The sequence below is a fragment of the Erithacus rubecula genome, assembly GCF_903797595.1.
Source record: "Erithacus rubecula genome assembly, chromosome: 4".
NCBI lineage: Eukaryota > Metazoa > Chordata > Aves > Passeriformes > Muscicapidae > Erithacus > Erithacus rubecula.
The window spans coordinates 5120370-5140871 of record NC_136686.1 but is presented as its reverse complement, the minus strand read 5'-3'; the positions used below and the strand labels follow the sequence as shown (position 1 = coordinate 5140871).

General features: G+C 43.8%; 2 protein-coding genes across 5 annotated transcripts; one reads left to right on the top strand and one right to left on the bottom strand.

Annotated features, from left to right (window-relative positions):
• Positions 1–2910: 2910 nt before the first annotated feature.
• On the top strand, positions 2911–12238 carry LOC306801311 (killer cell lectin-like receptor subfamily F member 1). Of its 4 annotated transcripts, XM_079304265.1 has the most exons (8): positions 2911–3699; positions 3912–4133; positions 7789–7866; positions 8951–9049; positions 9653–9793; positions 10135–10286; positions 10734–10846; positions 11430–12238. In XM_079304265.1, exons 2-8 carry the CDS (start codon positions 4052–4054, stop codon positions 11563–11565), a joined length of 801 nt encoding a protein of 266 aa, XP_079160391.1. In that variant the 5' UTR covers positions 2911–3699; positions 3912–4051; the 3' UTR covers positions 11566–12238. The 4 variants fall into 4 exon arrangements, with proteins under 4 accessions (XP_079160391.1, XP_079160392.1, XP_079160390.1 ...); XM_079304266.1 differs by having other exon boundaries at positions 2911–4133; positions 11433–12238; XM_079304264.1 differs by having other exon boundaries at positions 2911–4133.
• Positions 12239–12338: 100 nt separating this feature from the next.
• Positions 12339–18808, bottom strand: LOC306801316 (C-type lectin domain family 2 member L-like). Its single transcript, XM_079304273.1, has 5 exons — positions 18745–18808; positions 18559–18641; positions 17553–17738; positions 16758–16858; positions 12339–15217 (listed from the first exon to the last, which is right to left on the bottom strand). Exons 1-5 carry the CDS (start codon positions 18776–18778, stop codon positions 15100–15102), a joined length of 522 nt encoding a protein of 173 aa, XP_079160399.1. The 5' UTR covers positions 18779–18808; the 3' UTR covers positions 12339–15099.
• Positions 18809–20502: the final 1694 nt, after the last annotated feature.

The following is a 20502-nucleotide window of genomic DNA, read 5'->3' as shown; positions in this document are numbered from 1 at the left end:
TTCTGCCAACTGGAAGAATTGTAAGCTGTGTGTGCTTACAAACACCATTAGTCCATTTAATCTACAGAATTTATAGATGGTCACTTTTACAACAGCTTTGCTTCCAATTTCACAAGCAGAAAGGAATTTTTTTACCCAAAAGCATTTTGACATAAAATAAATGCATTAATGGCTAAGGGATTTCTAAGTCTGAGTGGGTATGTAAATCCAGAAAGATCTCTGGAATACATGTAAAGAAGGGAACTGATGAATCTGGTTTTACAGTTTTTTAAGCAACAACCCACAGATCTATGAGGTATCAGCAATCAGCCCAACCTGCTGTCATGGTTAACCCCATCAGCAGCTCAGCCCCACAGAGCCACTGACACCTGGAGGATGGGGAGGAGAACCAGAAGGGTCAAAGTAAGAAAGCTCATGGGTTGAGATGACACTCTAATAGATAAAGCAAAAGCTGCACACACAGGAAAAGGCAAAAGAAGGATTTAACTCACAGTTTTCCAGGGGCAACAGGTGCTCAGCCATCTCCAGGAGAGCAGGGTTCCATCACACATAACTCTGATGTGGGAAACACCAGCACTCACAACATGCCCCCTTCCTTCTTCCCCAGCTTTAAATACTGCTCATGGTGCCATAGGGGGAATCCCTTTGGTCAATTGGGGTCAGCTGTCCCCTCCCAACTCCTGTGCAGACTCCTGTGCTGGAGTGGGGTGAGAAGCAGAAGAGATGCTGTGTTATCACTGCTCAGCAGTAGCTGAAACATCCCTGTGTTACCCACTCTGCTTCCAGCACAAATCCATAGTAGCTCCTGTAGGTGAGATGAGCTCTGTCCCAGCCCAAACCAGCACACTTCAGAAAAGGGTGTTGTGCTGAGGGACAGAAGTGCTGAGCAGCCTTCTAGCCCTGCCCCTGGCCTGCTGATGGGCTCAGATAAGTAGTTTTATTTTTGCCCTTCTACCTGCATCCTGGAATTGATGCCCTTCTTTGCTAAGTGCTCACAGACCCACAGGTTAAAGTGATACCCAAAACCAGACTTTTTCAGCCATGAGGATAAGAGATAGGAGCTCTACTAGACCTGAAACAAGGCAGGCTGTGTCTGTATGGCAGAATACAGCACAACAGAGAAGGTCTGATAAAATAAATAAATACATTTCAGTCAGTGAGTTTAAAAGTTTAAATGATGTAATTTTTCCTGCTGCAGTGTGTGATAACCACACACACCACCACCTATTCCTTTATGGCAATAGGTGTCTCTGATAGTGCCTTCTGGGTGCTGCTTTTGCACCTCACCTACAAACAGGTTCTGTGTGGCACAGCAGAGGCTTAGAATTGAAACCTAAACTGGACATTCACTCATGGGACTCCCTCAGTTTGGGCTGGAAGCCTCTGTGTTGCACCTCAGCCTTTGGGACTGCATTTTATTTTTGGACCAGCAGTTCAAATTCTTTCAAAAGTGCATTATGAGGCAGCTGGAGTCCTGGGCTGAGCTGCCTGTTCTGTAGCAGGAGGTGCTGAATTCTGCTTTGCTGCATTCTGCTTTGCCCACATCACTGTTTTCAGTCTGCCTTTGCCTCCACACAGTGAAGGCAATGCTGTCACACCCACAAAAGGGGTGACATCTGCAGTTGTCACCACCTTTGGTCTGTGCATGGCTGGAGCTGCTGACTGTGCTGACACCAGAACATCACCCAGTGAGATCAGCCAGGCTTAGCAGTTGGAAGAAGGGGGGTCTGTGTGCACCCAGGAGCACGTCAGGATGGGGAATGACACGAGCTCACATCCCTTTGCCTACCCCACAGTGTCCCTGAAGCTCCAGGCTGTCAAACTCTTCATGATGCGCTGAGAAATCCTACACCAAAACCCCACCATCTTTCCTTGCATGTGCTGCAGGAGAGTCTGGACCCTCAGACATCTCCATGTTCTGCCAAAAAGTCTGAAAATTCAAAGCTAAAACACCACTTCTCCCTCCCCAGATTCATGGATGTTTGATACACAGCCCCTGATGCTTGAGGGGCCTCACAGGGTTCTGTAAGCTCTGCATATTAACCCAGATTTATTTCCTGGGAGGAAAGAAGAGGCCGAGGCAAGGATTTACCTGGAGAACCCAAAAGACACAAGGCAAGGGTGGATCATGCAATAAACAAAACTCAACCCAGATTACAGCTTGTGAAGAGGGAGCTGAGGGAGCTGGAGGGGCTCAGCCTGGAGAAGAGGAGGCTCAGAAGGGACCTTCAGGCTCTGCACAACTCCCTGACAGGAGGGGACAGCTGGGGGAATGTCAGCTCTGCTCCCAGGGAACAGGACAGGAGGAGAGGAAACAGCCTGTACATGGTTACCTCTGGATGGCTGTGACTGGTTTAGGAGGCAATCATGTGAGAGAAGAATGCTGAGGTGTGGGCAATGATGGAAAGGTACTGACAGTTCAGACAACCTGTTTGGCTTTCTAACTCTCCTTTATGGACTAAAGTTTCAGAAAAAAAAACCAAATAAGGAAAGTGGGATTTGGCTCAGAGTTGGGTTTTGGTTGGTTTTTTTTTATTTTTTTTTTTTTTTTTCCATTTTGGAGCCTAACTATCCTGCTGTAAAGGATGCTGAGAAGTTCAGGGGAAAACTGATTCAGAGGACAAAGTTGTGTTTGATGTGAGGCCAGGTGATCTGACTGCTATGTAGGTGTCTGTGAAACAAGCCTCACCAGGCTCTAGTTCACAGTATTGATTTATGATCAGATAATAAACCCAACATGATTTAGATACGTTGCTTATAAATCATACTTGGGCAGCACTTCTGACTAATCTGTTCCATGACTATCAAATGTTGTTTTTTTTTTTTCCCTAAACCTTTTTATTTCTGCCCTTAACACCATTACCAGCGTTGAGCATCGGAAGGGAAAAATCAGTAATATAAGCTTACAATCCCTAGCTTTGGCTTTTTCAGGTCCCTTTGAATGTAACAAAAACCTGCAAGCATCCTGCATAAACATTGTTTTCAACAGACCCATGTAGGTTTGTGGACCTTCTCTGTGTTGAACTTGGAGGGAATTTTCTAAGTGGGAATAAGGTACAAACCCAAGAGTGTAGTTCTTAGCATGAAATGTCATGCACAGGACTCTGTTTCTGAGTGTTCTAAATGTATTTTTAGGTTTTAGAAGGTGTTTATGTTTCAATTAAAATCTGTGAGGTTTCCTCCACACCTGAAATAGAGAACAAAAACATTGTCATCAAGATATCCTGCAGCAAACACATGGGTAATGAAAAAGGAGTTTAAGGTAATAAAGGCAACTCAGGTTTTCCATCTGTGGAGTTGTTGGCTCAAGTAGGGAATAGTTCAAACAATGTAGGAGCAGCAGTTCCTTGAACTACTGTAAGAGTAAAGTATGGAAATATTCTTGCAAAAAGTGTTGATCATATTTTTTTAAATCTCATTCTGAGTTCATGTTAATGCATCATCAGTATAACCTAAATTCAGCTGTTAAACCATTAAAGTACTTTGTGGGTGGAGCAGGTTAGAATTTGAGTTACATTTTTGAAGTTGCCTGGTTGCAATAAATTAACCCCAAAACCCCAGTACATACTGTTACATGTACTTCTTGTTTATCTTTCTTTCAGGTGGATAGGCAAGATCATGCACAGGAGCACAAAACAGCCACAGCACAAAAATCATGCTCTCTATTCTCATGAGAACCAGCAAACCTTGCATACCTGTGTAAGTCCATTTTTGGGCATTCCTTAGAGAATTTCCTCTGCTTTGACCAACGAGATTTTTTTCTTATATATTAGTGAAAATGATGTGGTTTAATCTTCATTTTCTCCTGTGTTCTGAAGGGCAAGAAGAGACAGAATGATGGCTGAAAACAGGCTTTGAAGCTGCACTGAAAGAAGCAATGTAGTGACTTCCTTTTTTTTTTTGTTTCTCAGCCTTCCTCAGAGTCATTGCAGTGCGTGTGTTTTGGAGGCAGGCAAAGCTGAGACAGGATGCAAATGACTGTGCTAGAGCTGCTTTTTCCATAGCTCAGAGGGCCAGGCTGTTTCCACAGCTCTGAGGGACGGGCTCACGGATGGCAGGGGATGTCACCTACGCCGCCGTGGCGATGCTGCCCAGGGAAAGGCCACGCGCTCCCCCAGGGACATCCAACCCAGGTAAAACCTCTTGGGCAGGCAGGTGAACACAGGTAAAACCTCTTGTTTGCTGTTTGAGCTCTCTCTCTCTCTTTCTCCCTTGCATTTTAAACTGGGTGGATCTAGAAGAATGCCATGGGAAGGGCAAGGAGTTGGAAGAGCGGGCGAGATCCTCGCAGTGCAGATCAGCCAAGCTGCTCCCAAATCACAACACCAAGGAGCAGCAGCTCAGGTCTGGTCCCAGGCTTTAAGTGACAGAATGAGAAAGAAAAAGTGTTCATTGGTTGAATCACAATCATTATATTTATTTTTAAATGAGTAACATGATCAAGGCAATGCTCCACTGGATTACTACCTGGCCCACAAGTCAGATCGATGGTTATGTTCATGGAAAAGGAGCAGTAAATTAATCAGTAAACCAGGAAAGCTGTAGCAGCCAAAAGTGCAGTCACTGTCCCTGAAGGAAGTACTGAATGTCCCCTAAAAACTTCCTGCTCTTTCTCTTCAATTTTCCAGTGGTGATTTTACAGAATCAAGTTATCAATCTGTGATCACATCATATATTTGTAGAGAAAGTCCAGAGGATTAAACTGATATTCAGGGTAAGGAGATGATTTTAACTAAATTTTCTGGAAAAGTGAAATTTCTACTACTTGGGGGAAAAAAAAAGTAATTCATTCATGAAACATTTAGACAAAATTCTGGATCACACCTAATACGAATGACAGCTTATTATGAGCAAATAGGAAATGCTTCTGGCATCAGACTAAGGATACTTTCATGCTTTCATTATAATTAATGTATTCAATCCCTTAAGGAGACAACATTGTGTAATGAGCATTTTTAGATGTTCTACTTACAATGGAGATTAATAGTGATGATGGTGCTCTGAATACATGCACTTAAATGACAGAAAATAATACCTTTTATATATTTTTACAAGACTGGTAGCCAAATACAAAATGATAAAAATACTACCTTAGACTGTGTGTTCATGCACCCCTGGATGTTGTTTGCACTGCTGTAACCTGTGCAACACAAAGAGGGTTTGCCTGGAATTTTATCCACTATCCAAAGTGATAAAATGTATTTGTGAAGGGAGACAGACATCAAATCTTGATTAGAAGATATCCAAAAGTATTTCTTGATCATGCTGCCCAAAGGAAAAGCTCAGTTTTGGACAAGCCAGTTCCAATGAAATTTATCATTAATGTGTGGATGGCTCTTAGTAAACTTTTGTTGAACTGATTTTAACTTTTGGTATTTTCTTACATGAAGTTACTGGCCCTGGTAATTAAGTGATCTCTCAATGCCCTTTCCCTTTAAATATTTTACTTCTCAAAAATGCTAATCATTTTTGTGGATGTTCTTCGGTTCATACTCCAATGCTTCCATCTCCTTTAAAAAATGGGCACCAGAGATTCCACCAGTATTTCTACAAGTCTGAGTTGTGATGTCTTAATTATACAAAAATCTCTTAACTAATCTTTTCTTCACTGTTTATAGCTCCCAGTCTCAACTCTCCCACACTTATGTCTGATTATACTCAAATACATTTTATTTGATTTGGCTTAGACTTAAGAGTTGGACTCCAGCTGTCACTCAGGTGCTCTGAAAAAGAAGGACAAGGGGATTCTTGGATGCTCTGCCAGAGTGTGTTGAGGATTTAGCAATGGCACTATCTGTGCACAGGCTTTGCTAGGTGCAGGTTTTACTGTTTTTACTGCTTTTACTGTGCATGTGCTTCAAAAGTAGAAAAGTGTTCCCAAATCCCAGCAAGGATAAAGATACCTGGGAATCCATTTTCCAGCAGAAGACTCCAGCAGCTTTTGTGTCCCAATTCCCTCACGGATAATTTGAGAATTGCCTGGTTATTAATTGTGAGTGGCTACACAGAACTTTAACTTTCCCTGGGAGAAGAACAAACCAAGGAGAGTTCAATTCCATCACCAAACTAACCCACAAGTGGCTGTAGCCTGCTATTGGTTGTGCCCTTAACTCCTTGTTCCCCTCCTTAACACCCTGGGCTGCTCCAGATGTTGACCAGGTCCACCTGGAGCCTCTCCAGCTTTCCCCAGATTCCAGGATGTGCTGACCCACATCTGGACATGACATTCCCTAATGGACAATCCTCAGGAACATTCCCTGTCTGCACATTCACCAAGCAGAAGCTTGCAATAAACAGATGTTTTTCTGCACCTGACAGCAGGCACAGGGAAGTGAAATTTCAGTTTTAGTGACTGACAGAGATCTCCACCTTGTTGTTGAATTAGGTGAGGGTGTAGAAGCATCCGGCAGAATTAAGCTTATGTGATATTTTTAAACCCCCTGCTGACTTCTGAGGACTTCACATTCAAATAACCATACACACTGTAATAGAAGGAATGATTTTGTTCAAATATTCAGCTTGCATAGATGGGTTTTTTCTTACAGACTTAGAGATATTCTTTGAAGGAATAAATGTGCATTCGAGAGACAAATTATATAATTGTAGCAGAATGTCTAAAGTACTTATTTCAGAAGTACCTCCATTTACAGGGCTAGTGCATTTAAAAGTTTAAAAGCCCTGAGTGTTTTTGCAAAATTATTTACATTCTAAGAAGAAAAACTTTTAGGGCATTTGATTTGAGAACAATTATATTTAATTTACAAATTTTCTGTAGTTCATTGAGCTAATAACTTGAAATAAAGCAAACAACCAGGTGCATTAGGTCAGATTCTCTAAAGCATGGATTTTCTCCTGTATATCAATAACCCTTATTTGCCAATCAGGTTCTCAGTGATTTTTTTTTTTTTTTACTGTAAAACCTCTCCATACTTCAGCAATTCTCATATGAAATGCTGCCTCATTTTAACCTAATGAGACTCTCTTCTTCTGCCAAGTTTTTCTCTGATCAGTGAAATTTAATACAACATTTCTTTTTAAAAGCCCCACTGGTCACAAACTAGGGTGGTAGCACAGAAGCTTATTTTTGATACAGATGGATAAAATCTCTCCATTTGTGGAACCAAAAGCAGTGTCCCAAAGGTTCAGATACTTTCCATAGCATTAACTAGTAGCTCTGCAAAATACCCAGGTAAATTATATTGAAAAGAAAGAATCCACATGCCTTGAACCCACACTGTGAGATTTTAATGCCATTTTTGGTTTTGTTTTGGTAATGTGTTTCTGGAAAAGGATGTCCATTCCTCTGGTGCTACAGGCACCACCTGAAATATCCTGGGATAAACACTCACAAGTCAGGAATGCCCCAGGAATTACCTTGCTGCAGCAGTATTTCTCTAAGTGCTGGTTTTCCTTTTGGCATGTCTCTGCCCCAAAAGCAGTCGTGGCTCTGGTGCCCCTCCAGCCCCTGGTGGTACCTTCTGAGATGGCTCAGCCACAGATGGGATGCTTGCCATGGCTAGGATCCAGGTCTTTCCCATCCTTCAGCCTGTTTGTCTGGCTCCTGCTCCAGCCACACAGCAGTTCAAAGCTTATGGAGGAGGTTTCTCCTGCCTGGCAGCAGGAGGAAGTGGTAAATCATCATCTTGCCTGTCGTTGCCTAGGAAGAGGAAAATGCTGAACAAGCAGCCCTGGAAACACACACCCCTTTTCATACAGGCTCAGCCTTTATTGTTCCTCCATTTGGTGATTTGCACAGCCACAAATGTCAGTGTTGACCTTTCCTTACAGGAAACACGATCACATATGCTGAGCTGCATGTGAAGCCCCAGCCCCGAGGGAACAGCAGAGCAGAGACTTCCGCTCCTGGTACTGTGCAATTTTGTTTGGTTACTAATTATAGATATAGTTTTTCCTATTGCCCCACAGTGAAACCTGTTACCAAGAGCCTTTATGTACACTCTCTCAATGAAGGGATGATCTATTATTTCATCTGCTGCTTTTTTTCCCTGGGCTCTCAGATTTTACACTTTCCTTTTAAAAATAATATTGAGAGATGTTTTAAAAATAATTTCTAAAAAAAGCCTTTGTGTCCTACATGGAAAATGTAGTAAAGCAAAATATAATTCCATGGTTTTTAGAATCCTCATGGTGGAAGAGTCCCAGGGATGCATTTGGCTTTGGAAGCAGGATAATGCCCAGATCTCTCTGTGCCATTAGTACCCTGGTGATTCTCACCCTCCCTGTACTGAAGGACCTGCCTGCCAGGGAAAGGGAACATTGCACCAGATAGGTCAGGCAGCCAGAGGGTGGAGCAGTTGCTCATCTGATGCAAGCAAGGTCAGGGAAACAGAGGTTATGGCAGTGCAAATCTGTGTCTCGTGGAACTGGCACCTTGACCCCAAAGTTCCTCAAGTTCTGCAGCTTCCTGAGTGTTTCCCTGTGACACAGGGTGAATGCCAAACTGCTGGAGAGATGCTTGCTTTGATGCACTTCCCTGTGCCAGGGGCTGTCAGTACAGAACTTTTTTTACTGTGCATTTAGGGAAGTTATCTTTGAGTTGTGGGAGCAGGGAGCAGAGAGGAGGAACACAGCCCATCCCTGACACCACAGCCCATCCCTGACACCACAGCCCACCCTGGATACTTTCCCTGAATTGCTCTGCAAGGTCCTGCAGAGTGTGTGTGGGTAGGTGGGAGTAGGCAATGCTTGAGAAAAATAAGTCAAAGGAGAAAAGGCAAATTCTTAATGGTTGACAATTGCTCTATGCGACCAAATATTTTGATTTCACTTCCATGTAAGCAGAATGGATGCAGATTTTTAATAAGGAAGATGCCGCTGCATCCTCCTGACAGCAGACTGATTTTAGGAAGATGATTTCTCTGCTGTTCCCTCAGTGTAAGCTTTAAGAGTGCCAGGACCTTAAGCTGCTCTTCCTCCTGCCTCCCTGCAGGCTGCCAGCACAGGTGCTCAGCCTGGTTCTACGTGGCACTGGTCCTGGCATTCCTCGTGCTCATCCTGCTGGGAATTGTGGCCATACAAGCCAAGCTGGGTGAGTAAATCCTACCTCCTGCTTCATCCCTTCATTGCAGACATGGTTAAACCTCTGAAAGAGCTGGGAGAAAAATTCCCTTAGTGTCACACTGAAAGGTGTCAACTTGTGCACAAATAGAGGAAATGAGAGACTCTTTACAGCAATCTGGGGTGACAGGACAAGGGGCAATGGCTTCACACTGACAGAGAGCAGGGTTAGATTGGATATTGGGAAAAAACTCTTCCCTGTGAGGATGGTGAGGCCCTGGGACAGGCTGCCCAGAGCAGCTGTGGCTGCCCCATCCCTGGCAGTGTCCAAGGCCAGGCTGGATGGGGCTCTGAGCAACTGGGATAGTGGAAGGTGTCCCTGCCCATGGCAGGAGATGGAATGAAATGACCCTAAAAGTCTTTCCAAGCCAAGCCATTCCATGAACATCTTCTCAGAAGATGTTCAGTTCTCACTGAATTTGCTCATAGCTGTGTCTATACCAGGCAATGCACAGAGACATCCTCACATTCACAGCACAGCTCTGAGTACAAAGACTGCATTTTCTTATCCTTGTTGCTAACCATGACCTCTCTCTCTTATTTTATTATTTCTTTTGGCTTTGGCCTCTTCAAGTTTTGAAGGGCAGAGTTGGAAAAACAGAAAGTTTGCCCCAGTATGGTCTGAATAGCACCAGCAGTGACATTTCTTCAGAGAGGACTGTCCCAGCAGAGCTCCTGAAATGGCTCATGGAGGAGCTGTGTGAAGATGGACAGGGTGAGGCACCTTAGTTCTTTCCAGCATAGAGGACATGTGGTGTGCACAGTTCTGTTGTCTCTGTTCCCATTTCTCTGACATCCTGTGGTTTATGGGAACTCACTGCTGCTACCCAGGAAGGATGGTGTTCCTGCAGAGCAGTGATAACAAAATCTAAACTAACATTAATCATGGTAGTCTTGCTCCTCTTTTGGCATATACATTTCCTTCTGCCAGGAGTTGCTGTCAGAAATGCTACATATCCTCTTGTCCTGGAGAACACTTTCCAGACAATGGTTCATGAACAGGGGGAGGAATTCCATCCTTTGTAGGAGCTAAATGTTCCCCCTGTCCACCCACAGGGACAAGGTGTGAGCTGTGTCCCCCTGGGTGGCAGCTGCACAGGAGCAGATGTTACTTCTTCTCCGAGGAGGCCAAGAGCTGGGAGGATAGCCAGAAAAACTGCCTGGCCAGGAAATCCCAGCTGCTTGTCATTGAGGATGAAATTGAGATGGTGAGTCTTGCAGCAGCCCTAAAAACATGTCACAGGCCTCAGCTAAACATTTCTCCAAGAGTCAATGTCCTGGATGTCAAAGAGTACATGGTAGACAAACATGAGCCCTGTCAGGGAAAGGATCTGACTCCCTGCACAAAATCTGGGTTTGGGAATGTCAGCAGAGCAGAGCTGAAGAGAAGCACAAGAGGTGCCAAGTGGAAGCCAGAGTAGTTTTGACTGGGAAGAAGAAATGCCAGGGACTTTCCACTCATTTCCAGCACTTGGCTCTGGGAAGAGAGGAGGCTGGTCATGTGTATGGGCTGATGTAAGGGGCTGCTCTGCCATGGCTGCAGCCCTGTCCTTGCTCTTCAAGAGGAAATAAAAGCTGTGCATGAGGCAGGACCAAGATCTGGGCACAGCAGGAAAGCTCTTCTGTCAGGTAACATCCTTCTAATCATTCCACAGGAATTTTTAGACAACAAAGACAAAGATACCAAATATGTCTGGATTGGCTCGAACAATGGAGACCTGGAGAAAACATGGAGTTCAGTGGAAGATCACAAAGTAAAAGAAAAGAGGTGATGATTTGTGGGGGGAGGATGTCTTTGGGAAAAGCAAAGTGTGGTATCCCTGCTTGGAAACACAACTCTGAATCTGAGCTAATTACTCAAAGCACAGATCCAGCCCTGCAGGCTCAGGTATGTATTCAGAATCTATTTCATGGCCAGTTTCAGGTCAACAGGTTCCTGCTGGCAACTTTTGGAAACTGATTTCTGCTTCCAGGACCAGCCACAGCCACAGCTGATATATTTATTAATGCAGAGATATTATGACACACTTCTGCTGAAATCCCTGCCAACAAATCTCTCACTTTACAGACCATGTGCTGCCTGCTCTGTTGAAGGTGATGCCTGCCACATAGCTCTGGCTGGGATTTGTGCAGCTTTCTTCAGCATTATGGCTTCATGGGAAGGATCTTTATCCTTGCACCACCAATAATCCCAAGCATCCATCCTTCAGAGTCCTGCAGTTCCTCTGCACAGCTGCTGTGCTTCAAGGGGGTAGTTGAGTGGGCATCATCCACCCCTCTCATTCAGAGCACCACCAGGATTTTTCACCAGTGCTGAGTTTAAACCTATTGCATCCCTTTTTGTCTCTCAGCAGGACAGCTCTAAAAAGCATCGAGGCTGACAAGAATTGTGCTGTTTACAGAAGGAAAAACGTGATCCAGGCAGACAACTGCCAGACATTAAAGGAGTGGATCTGTAAGAAGAATGCAACGTTGCTGATGCTCTGAGTCACATTTCCACACAACAGGCAGAGCTTCTTGCCAGAACCATTTTACAGACAAACCAACTTGTGATGTAAATAATTCTTATCAGACTTGCAGGGAAATTTGCACTTTGCTGTGCTGTGCTCCCTAAGAAGTCAGAAGACAGGTCCTGCAACAGGACTACAAGCTGGCACATGAGGATTTTGGGGTGCTGAGCCTTCACACAGATTTTGGCAGCAGCTGCCTCAGGAAGGTCAGAGGAGCATTGTGCACATGGCCTGTAGGATGTGCAGGAATTATGGCCCCTGTGGGGGACAAAGGGTGTGCTGGCCTCACTGCTGTCACCTCTGCCCTGCAGGCAGCTGCTGAGCTGAGGACTTCTCATTTGGGTTTTAGTGTTTTCTGAAGTCTGTGGTTTTGGTTTTTGGTTTTTTTTTTTCTTTTCCTTGGGGTATAATTGTGACTCACAGAAGCCACTTGAGGGCTGGAAAAAAAATGCACTTATTGGACAGTGTCTCATTCAAAGCTGCTGCACAGCTACTGGGTGTGGGCAGCACACCAGACATGGAGTGACTTGTGACACTTGTGGTTGATGTGCTGATTGCTCCCATCTTCTTCTGAATCTGAGCCTTGGAACCTGAAGGGATTGACTAGGGAAGGGGCTTGGACTGAAAGATAACATTGCAGTGCAAGGAAATAGAGGTGATAACCTTTCTCCCCACCTATATTTTGTCCCATTGTAAATTCCAGCCACAGTTATGGTATGATGAGGTACCAGAGAAACAGAGTGGTGAAATTAATGCCTGGGAATGCACTCAGTAAATGCATTACTTAGGCATTGAAGTGTCATGAATAAATGCTATTTCTGGGTCTAGAACACAAAAATGCTAAGAGCAGTCTGACCCAGTGGCTTTATTAGATTTACATATTTGACAAGAATTAAAAAATTTCATGAATTGAAGGTGCCACTCTAACAAAAATGACACAAACTGGAATTTAAGTCCTTATAGCAATAAGAAACTATTTTTACATGGCTTTTGGGATGGTGAGCCTTTACCTCATATTTGCTTGATTCACACAAATAAAGGCAGCTGCAGTTTCACAGAGATGTTGTTTTCACACCAGCCAGGAGAGGATTAATGTCCAGCACTTTAGGGCTGCAGATTAAAAAGTGAACTGTACCCTCAGGGACTTCCCTTCAAACAACAACAACAAAAAAATCCCAACACAGATTTACCCTGCAGAATGCAGCATCAGCAGCTCAAGACTCATGAGAAACTGCTGTTATGTAAGAGGAAACAACAAAAATCCCCCAAACTCAGCACAGCACGTGGGGGGAAGAGGATTGTTTCATTTGTTCTAGACAGAGAAGCAAAGAAAAGGAGAAAGTCTGAAATGAGTAAGATAATCATCTATACCTCTATAGTACATCTTTATAGAGAGGTAATTTCTCACTGCTGAGAAATTTTCACCTTCAGGGAACTCACAGCACACCCTTCTCCATACAGAGGAGTTGACAATTGCTGGTTTTATGGCAGATCTTTCTTGATTCATGCTGAATTTAACAAGAAAAACAAACTCCTGCATGCTGGCTTCTCCCAATTAGTTGTGATGTTTAGGTTTTAACAATATTCATGAAACATCTACTATTTGGGCCTTCTTGCTGTTATTCATGTAATTAAGCAAGTTTTTGCTAGGCCTTACTGAAGCTATTGCCCACAATTTAAGCAATCACTTATTTAAAAAGAAAAAGAAATTACCATTGAAGTACTTCATCAAATGCCACTCTGAGTACAGCAAGTTGGCAGAGTTTACAGCTTCACTTCTTTTCTTAACATCACCAAAGAAGATGTTCATTGCATCCCTGAGGAGTCAGATTCCAGAAGAGCTTTCACTGTAACCTTTTGTTAAAAGTCTGACACATCATGAGGTGTTAGAAAGGGAAAAGCATTCTTTTTGGATCAAATGTCTTGTTTCATGTCAGCCCCAACATTATGAATAAAGATTTTTTTTACATGTTCAAAACCTGAATATTTTACTTTGCTTCAGATTTTTTTTTTTTCACTGAAATGGTGCCTGAAATAAAAAAAAAATACTTTTAATGTCCCAATATTAAGATACAAATCACTGTAATTCAGGGGGTCTGTAAAGATATTTATTAAGTATCTTTTCAGTACTATTGCACATACCATATCCTTCAGAATCAGGTTAATTTAAAAATATTACAGAATAACACTCTTCCCCAGCATATAAATTAATTCATAATTGAGCTTTTAATACTGTAGAGTCCTGTTACTTTGCCTATAAAGAATACAAGCAATTAAGAAAAGTGTAATCCAGCAAAATTAGTGATTATATTTAAATAAACATCTGAAAGTTGCTGGCAGAATCCATATGCATGGTCCTGCTACAGTCAAGTCCTTCTGTTGCAGAAAATAATGAAGGTGAACTTCCCATTCTTCCTTCTGTAGAAACTTGATAGTCATATTCCTTCCAGGAAAATTTGCTTCCTCTGGGTCAAATGACACTTCAAATCTTTGGATAACTTGCTAGACATGAGTGGGACTCAGACAATCAGGGGCTTTGTGCCCTAATTCTGTTCAGGCTCCCAGCAATCCATGAGCACTGGAGGCTGCTGCTGAAAATGACACCCACACAAAAAAACACTGACTGTCCATCTGGAAATGTCCCCCTTGCTCAGAAGCCTCACACCATTCCAGGCACAGGGCATGAGGAAAACAGAGAAACATCCCTTGGTGTTAATTCTCTGATTCCCTTCTCCTGATTTTTCCTCCTTGCAAAAGGACTATTTCTACCTTTACACATTAATGCTCACAGATTTACTGCCACTCTTCCAAATCCTCTCCCCACCATCAGTGCAGATGTTCAGGTAAATAAATATTCTTATCTATGTGACCTTTTTTTTTTGGCTAAAGAAACTGTTGTGAGAATAACTTCAGGTGCAGTGCAGCTACATAAGTTAGTTTGACAGCATTATCACCAGGATTTAACAAAATTAAAGTAACATAGCATTGACAACACATGGAATACAATGCAAGGTGCATCCCATTAAATGGAAAGAGAGGAATTTGCTGTTCCTGTTTGAAACAACAGTGTTCACTTCTGCATTGCCCTGTGCCCACGAGGCACTGGCTGCAAACAGACAGACCCACTTCACCCCCCATCCCTGCACACAGAGCCTGGCAAAAGGAAAAGCAGAACAAGAATCTTCACCTCTTTCCAAAAAGGAAAGAAAGAGCAGCTGCTCCTACATGAGAAGAGTAAATGAAAGAAATACTGATGGCACAAAAAAAATAAACTGCAGCTGGGCAGCACCTGGAAAAATGGGGCAAGGAAATGACCTCAAGATGCTGAAGAGAACCTTTTAAATAGTATCTTTAAAGCCTTCCTGCATGGGTGGAGAATTCTGGCTACCAGCAAAGTCATTCACCTGCAGGTAGGAGCTGGGACACATTCCCAGGTTCCAAAGTCCAGACATAGCCTGTGTAGGCATCATATCAGAGCTCTGAGTGTCAGGGGTGGTGGCTTTGTCCACCTTCATTGTGCTGAGTTGATATTCAAGCTACAGACCCATTTCCTGGTTAAATAGCATCCTGAGGCTGAGACTCCTTTGGGCTCCAGATAGGCACAGCTTCCAGACCCTTTTACTTCAAACCTGTCAGGGAGAAGGGGAGACAGTATTACTTGGACACCCACAATCAAATATTGCAATGGAACAAAGGGCATCCCAGGTTCTCTTTGAAGAAAACCTGATTTATCTCAGGCAAGGCACCACAGGAGGGTGATGATTTGTGCCTTGAAGAGAACACCATGGAGATTGTCTTTTCTTAGTGGTATTTTCTGCCCAGAATTCAAAATCCAGGACTTGTAGTACTCCTGCATCTCGTTCAGTGGTGAAATACACCCTTAGAGTAGAGACTGAAACTCAGGTTTGCCCTTCTCAGGGATGCTGTGCCAGCAAGATGGGTAGCACCACCTTGTACTTCCACATACTCCTACACAGTGAAAAGGTTTCAGCAGAAGCTCTGAAGCAAATGTACTTCTCATTTCTCCCTTCTTCAGAATCCAACAGGCACCATGGCTAAGGGAGCGGGGGGAAACCAAGGAGCAAACCTCAGTTTCCACATGTAGGTGTCCCTACATAAGAGGTAAGGGACTCCTTCAGCAACTCTGTTTTCAAACAAAGTGCCATAAAATTCTGTGAATAGGCCAAGCAAACTGGAATGGTCTCTGGAACAACCAAGGGACAAATCCCCACCAGTGCAGTAACACCTGAGCTTAGACATCAAGGTGTTTGCCCTCCCCTTCAGGAGAGGCAGTTTGAAACAAGCAGAGAGGCAGAAGTCTAAGAATGGGAAGAGCCTCACTGAAAATGAAAGTATCAGTGGATGTTTTTATTGCAGACAGGGGATAAAAGAGTGGGAAGGGTTGCAGTTTTCTATATGAGGTGCCCACATGTTCTTCACATCTCACATGAAATTCCTCTGTCAGATCAAGCCTTCAGGGCTCAGGGATGAAGTAGGTATAGTCACACATCACCAGTAATGCCACAGGTATTTAAATTTTCCACCTCTTAAGGAAATCTCAGTGCTTATGCCTGAGATTTACCATTATCAATGGTAATTCTGCCAACTCCTGCCAGCAGCTGCTCCAGGATGAGCTGCAGCAGCCTCTGAGGAGATGGGATGGAACAGAACACAGGGCCCTGGCCACAGAGCAGCTCATGCAACATAAATTCACATCTTCCTTTCCCTCCAGCAGCCTCTTTCAGAGGAAATTCTATGAAAATGAAAACATGTCTTAGCAGTCTCCCAAATTTCTTAAATATCTCACACCTTACATGCAGGTTGGTATTTTTGCAGAATATATTCTATAATGAGAAATTTGTGTTACTGTAATCTTCCCTTCCTCCCTCATTGCTTTGGTATGTTGATCTCTTGGTTTAACTTTCACTTTCCCTAATGTCTGTTACCATAAGCCTGCCTCATATTGCTTCCCAACATTACAAATTTAACCTCTTTCATCTGCCACAGTTTTAACAATGCCATGTGAAATCTTCATTGCATTCCATGCTCTCTCCATAATCATCCCTTCAACACAATAACAGATATTTCCTACAAGTCACTATTTCTGTATTTTTTTCTTACTCCCCTATAATCAAATATCATCAGCAAAACCCCTCCACATCAACTTACAGTTCATTGTCTAATGCTTTTCCATTTACCCAAAAGAACTCTTCATTTCTTTTAGAGAGTCCAATCCATGGATCTTGCTTTGTTATCTTCATCATAAAGGTCTGTAGAATAAACCCAAATGTGAAAAGCTGCATGATCAGTCCAGCTATCAAAATACAAACTCTTTGATCCAGAGCAAAAGCAAAACAACCATTTAGCCTTTCTTGCAGAAGAAACAATATTAAAACCTAAATATACAGAGACTGGTGACTGGGATAGGGTTGACTGATGTAGAGAGAGGCTATTTTAAAATATCAAGGTCTGCTATCAAGGTCTGGAACATATACAGAAGAATATATTCTCCTAGGCCTTTGTGCAGGGTGGAATCTTTCCTAATGTTGGGTATAAAATAGAAAAAAAATGCTCCAAGCTGCACTTTGGGTAACTATCTCCTAACTCCAAAGGTCACAATTAATATATTTACCAACTTGCCTGTCATTAACCTATCTCAATATGACAAAACAGTTGTTTAATTAAAGATAAATGAGATGAACAGTGTTTACCCTGATAGATGCCTTCAATATAAGTAATTTATAGCTGTGAGCAGCACCAAATTTAATTCAGACAAGCACTCAGATATTTTCTAAAACATCAACTGCTCTAACTGATGTTTCCTGTTTTCAGCCACACAAAGTGCAGCCTGTGACTCATTGTGGTCTTACATCAGCTTCCTAACTGTTCAGCTGAGGAGGCTGGAAAAGCAGTTCCCTGGAAGTGAGCTGGTGGGGGAACAGGAGCCCCCTTTGGTTCCCTTACCAGCTCCTGATGATTTTCAATGACCAGAAGGGAAGCGTTGTGGGAAGAGCAGTGGCTCTGGCTGGAGTTCCAGGCAGCTTCCCTCTCTGAGAGGTAGTAACACTTCCTCTGGAAGTACAGCCAGCCTGATGGACACAGCTCCAAGGGAGGGCACTCAGGAAGGTCTTTGGCTGGAGAAGGGTTTGCCGGGAAAAGATAAAAAACAATCTACCCATTTCTTCCAGCTGGGAAAGGTTTTACTTTCTGACTGCATCATCTGAAATAATCCCCATCTAGCCATAGCACATAGCCATAAGTTTCTTCTTATTACTTATTACCTATTCACAGCTGGAATAATTATTGTAAACTAATGATATATTCTGGATCCTGCACCCTTCTTGACATAGCCTTAATAGGATGGTCAGGGACACATTGGTAGAAGTAGCTGAGAAGGTGATAATAAAGTATCACCCAAGGACTCTTCTACAGCTTAAAAATTCCAACAACTCCAGTTTTTGCATATGTTGCTTCCTCACAGCTGAATTAATAACTTTGTTTATTATAGCGTCATTTTTTAAGGACTGCAGATTGGTTGGACAATCTTCCCGTTATTATTTGTTTTCTTGTACTTGGATTAAAACCAACAGTGATGTGGCAAACTTGATACCAAAAGTGCACTAAGACTAAACTGACCCCACTGAAGCACGTGGAGTTTTTTCTGCAGCACTGGCCCACAATTTCAAACAGAAATCACAGATTCACACAGAATCACAGAGCGGCTCGGGTTGAAAGTGACTTCAAAGATCACTTTGCTCCACGCCCCTGCCATGGGCAGGGACAGATTGCACTATCCCAGGTTGTTCCAGAGCCCCATCCAGCCTGGCCTGGGACACTGCCAGGGATGGGGCAGCCACAGCTGCTCTGGGCACCCTGTGCCAGGGCCTCACCACCCTCTCTGAGCACAGAACCCCAAACTCTGGGAATTTCTATTGCTACTTATATTGCCTTTTAAAATTCCTTACTTACCAAATTGGATACATGAAATCAAAATGACAGCAGCAGTGAGGACTCCAGCGACAGCTCGCCACAGCCAGATGTTCGAGAACAGACCTGGAAAAACAAATGTAAGGAGTTAAAAAACACAACAAAAACAACCCAAACAGATAAGAACCGTCTGACTTGGGAGTGGAGACCGGGAGCTCGGTGTCGTCACCTTTGCTGTGGCGAGCTGTGCCGTGTCCCGCCATGGGCGCGGAGTTGACGGGCCGGAGCCGCGGGGCCGCTGCCGGGGCTCCTGGTTCTGCTGCCGGGGCTCCTGGTTCTGCTGCCGGCCCCGCTCCCCGAGCTCTCGGTCCCGCTCCCTTCACTGCTGGCTCCGCTCCTGGCCCCGCTCCCCTCACGCCCGGCCCCGCTCCTGTCACTCCCGGCCCCGCTCCCCTCACTCCTGTCCCCGCTCCTGTCACTCCCAGCCCCGTTCCCCTCGTTCCTGGCCCCGCTGTCTTCGCTCCCCTGGTTCCCGGCTCCGTTCCCCTCACGCCCGGCCCCGGGGGTGGCCACGGAGCGTGGGCTCGGTGCCGAGCGCGGCTCCGCGCCGGGAACAGCCAACCCGCAACTCCGAGAAATAGGAAATGGGGACGCTTTCAAGGAGAAGTCAGCGCCTGCAAGAGCTCGCTGGATGCTCTGAGATAGCAAATTCCAGGAACTTACACTATGAGGGAAGGCTCTAGTTTGGTTTGGTTTTGTCTGATAGGGGGTTTTATTCGGTTTTGGTTTATTTTTGGGTGCTTTGCTATTTTTATATATATATATATAAATATTTTAAATTTGCACATTTTACATTTATTTATTTTCACCATTTGTATGGAGAAGGAGAGTAAAATCAAGTAATTAAATGCTGATTATTTAAACCTGGCCAGTGATTTTTTTTTTTTTATCTAGAGGAGCATAAAGCCTGATGATGCTGACTTGCTAGCTGTGGAGATGAAGGTCTAATAGAAATTTCAACATCACTTGAAAGATTGGGCCATACATATCATCCATTTCATCTGGTGCTTTTGCACAATAACTGCTGTACTTACAACAGTTCTGGGCTGTGTTGGGTGTTCAAAGAGCCTGAGGAGCACAGCTCTCTCCAAGTCATCCTGTGGGCTCTGTGTGAGGCTGCTGAGGAATTCTGCAGTGCTTTATTCAATATAAGCATCCTTCTGTACCTGGGCAGGAAACTTCAATGAGAAAACCATAGATATGGAGGGTTACACATGAAGCTTTCACTGCAGTCTCCAATTGCTGTAATTGTCAAGGATTCTGAGCAGAGGTGAATTCCTTAAAATCACCTCCAGGTGTACATGGTTACAGCTTAAAAGAACCATATAAACTTTATACTTCCATAACTATAATTTGAATTGCAGTTGATTTTAGCCTTTGCCTGCTGCAGCAGTTCATTTAAGCAATGAACTGTACAAAATTACCAGGAAAGCACTGGGGAAGAAAATGAAACATAAAAGGATGAAGAAGAATCCAAAAGATATTTGTGAGAAGCCTTAAGGCATGGTGGCTTCAGGGAGGTTAGGGACCTGAGGATCCCCAGGAGAGGGAAGAGGTGATGGCTCCACAGAGCACCAGCTGGAGACTTTTCCAGAGATTTGCAAGACATGAATCCAGAGGGGCAGAGGATGAGAGTGGGCTGTGGAATCAGGGCAGCAGGGAGGTTCAGCACCTGCCTGATATCGAGCATGTTTTACCTCCAAGGGGACAGTGGAAGGTGGGTGTGTGCACAGCTGGCATTCTAAGAACAGCTTATTCAGCATTATTCACTCTGCAGGAGTGGTTTGGGCTTCTGCCATCGAGTCCTGCCTGTCACTGAGGTCAAAAATAGCACTGTGGCTTTTAACCACAGAGCATTCAGAAGTGACTGCTCCCTTCATGCTCACCCACGAGTACACAAGGTAATTCTGCCAGCTTCAGGAGATTC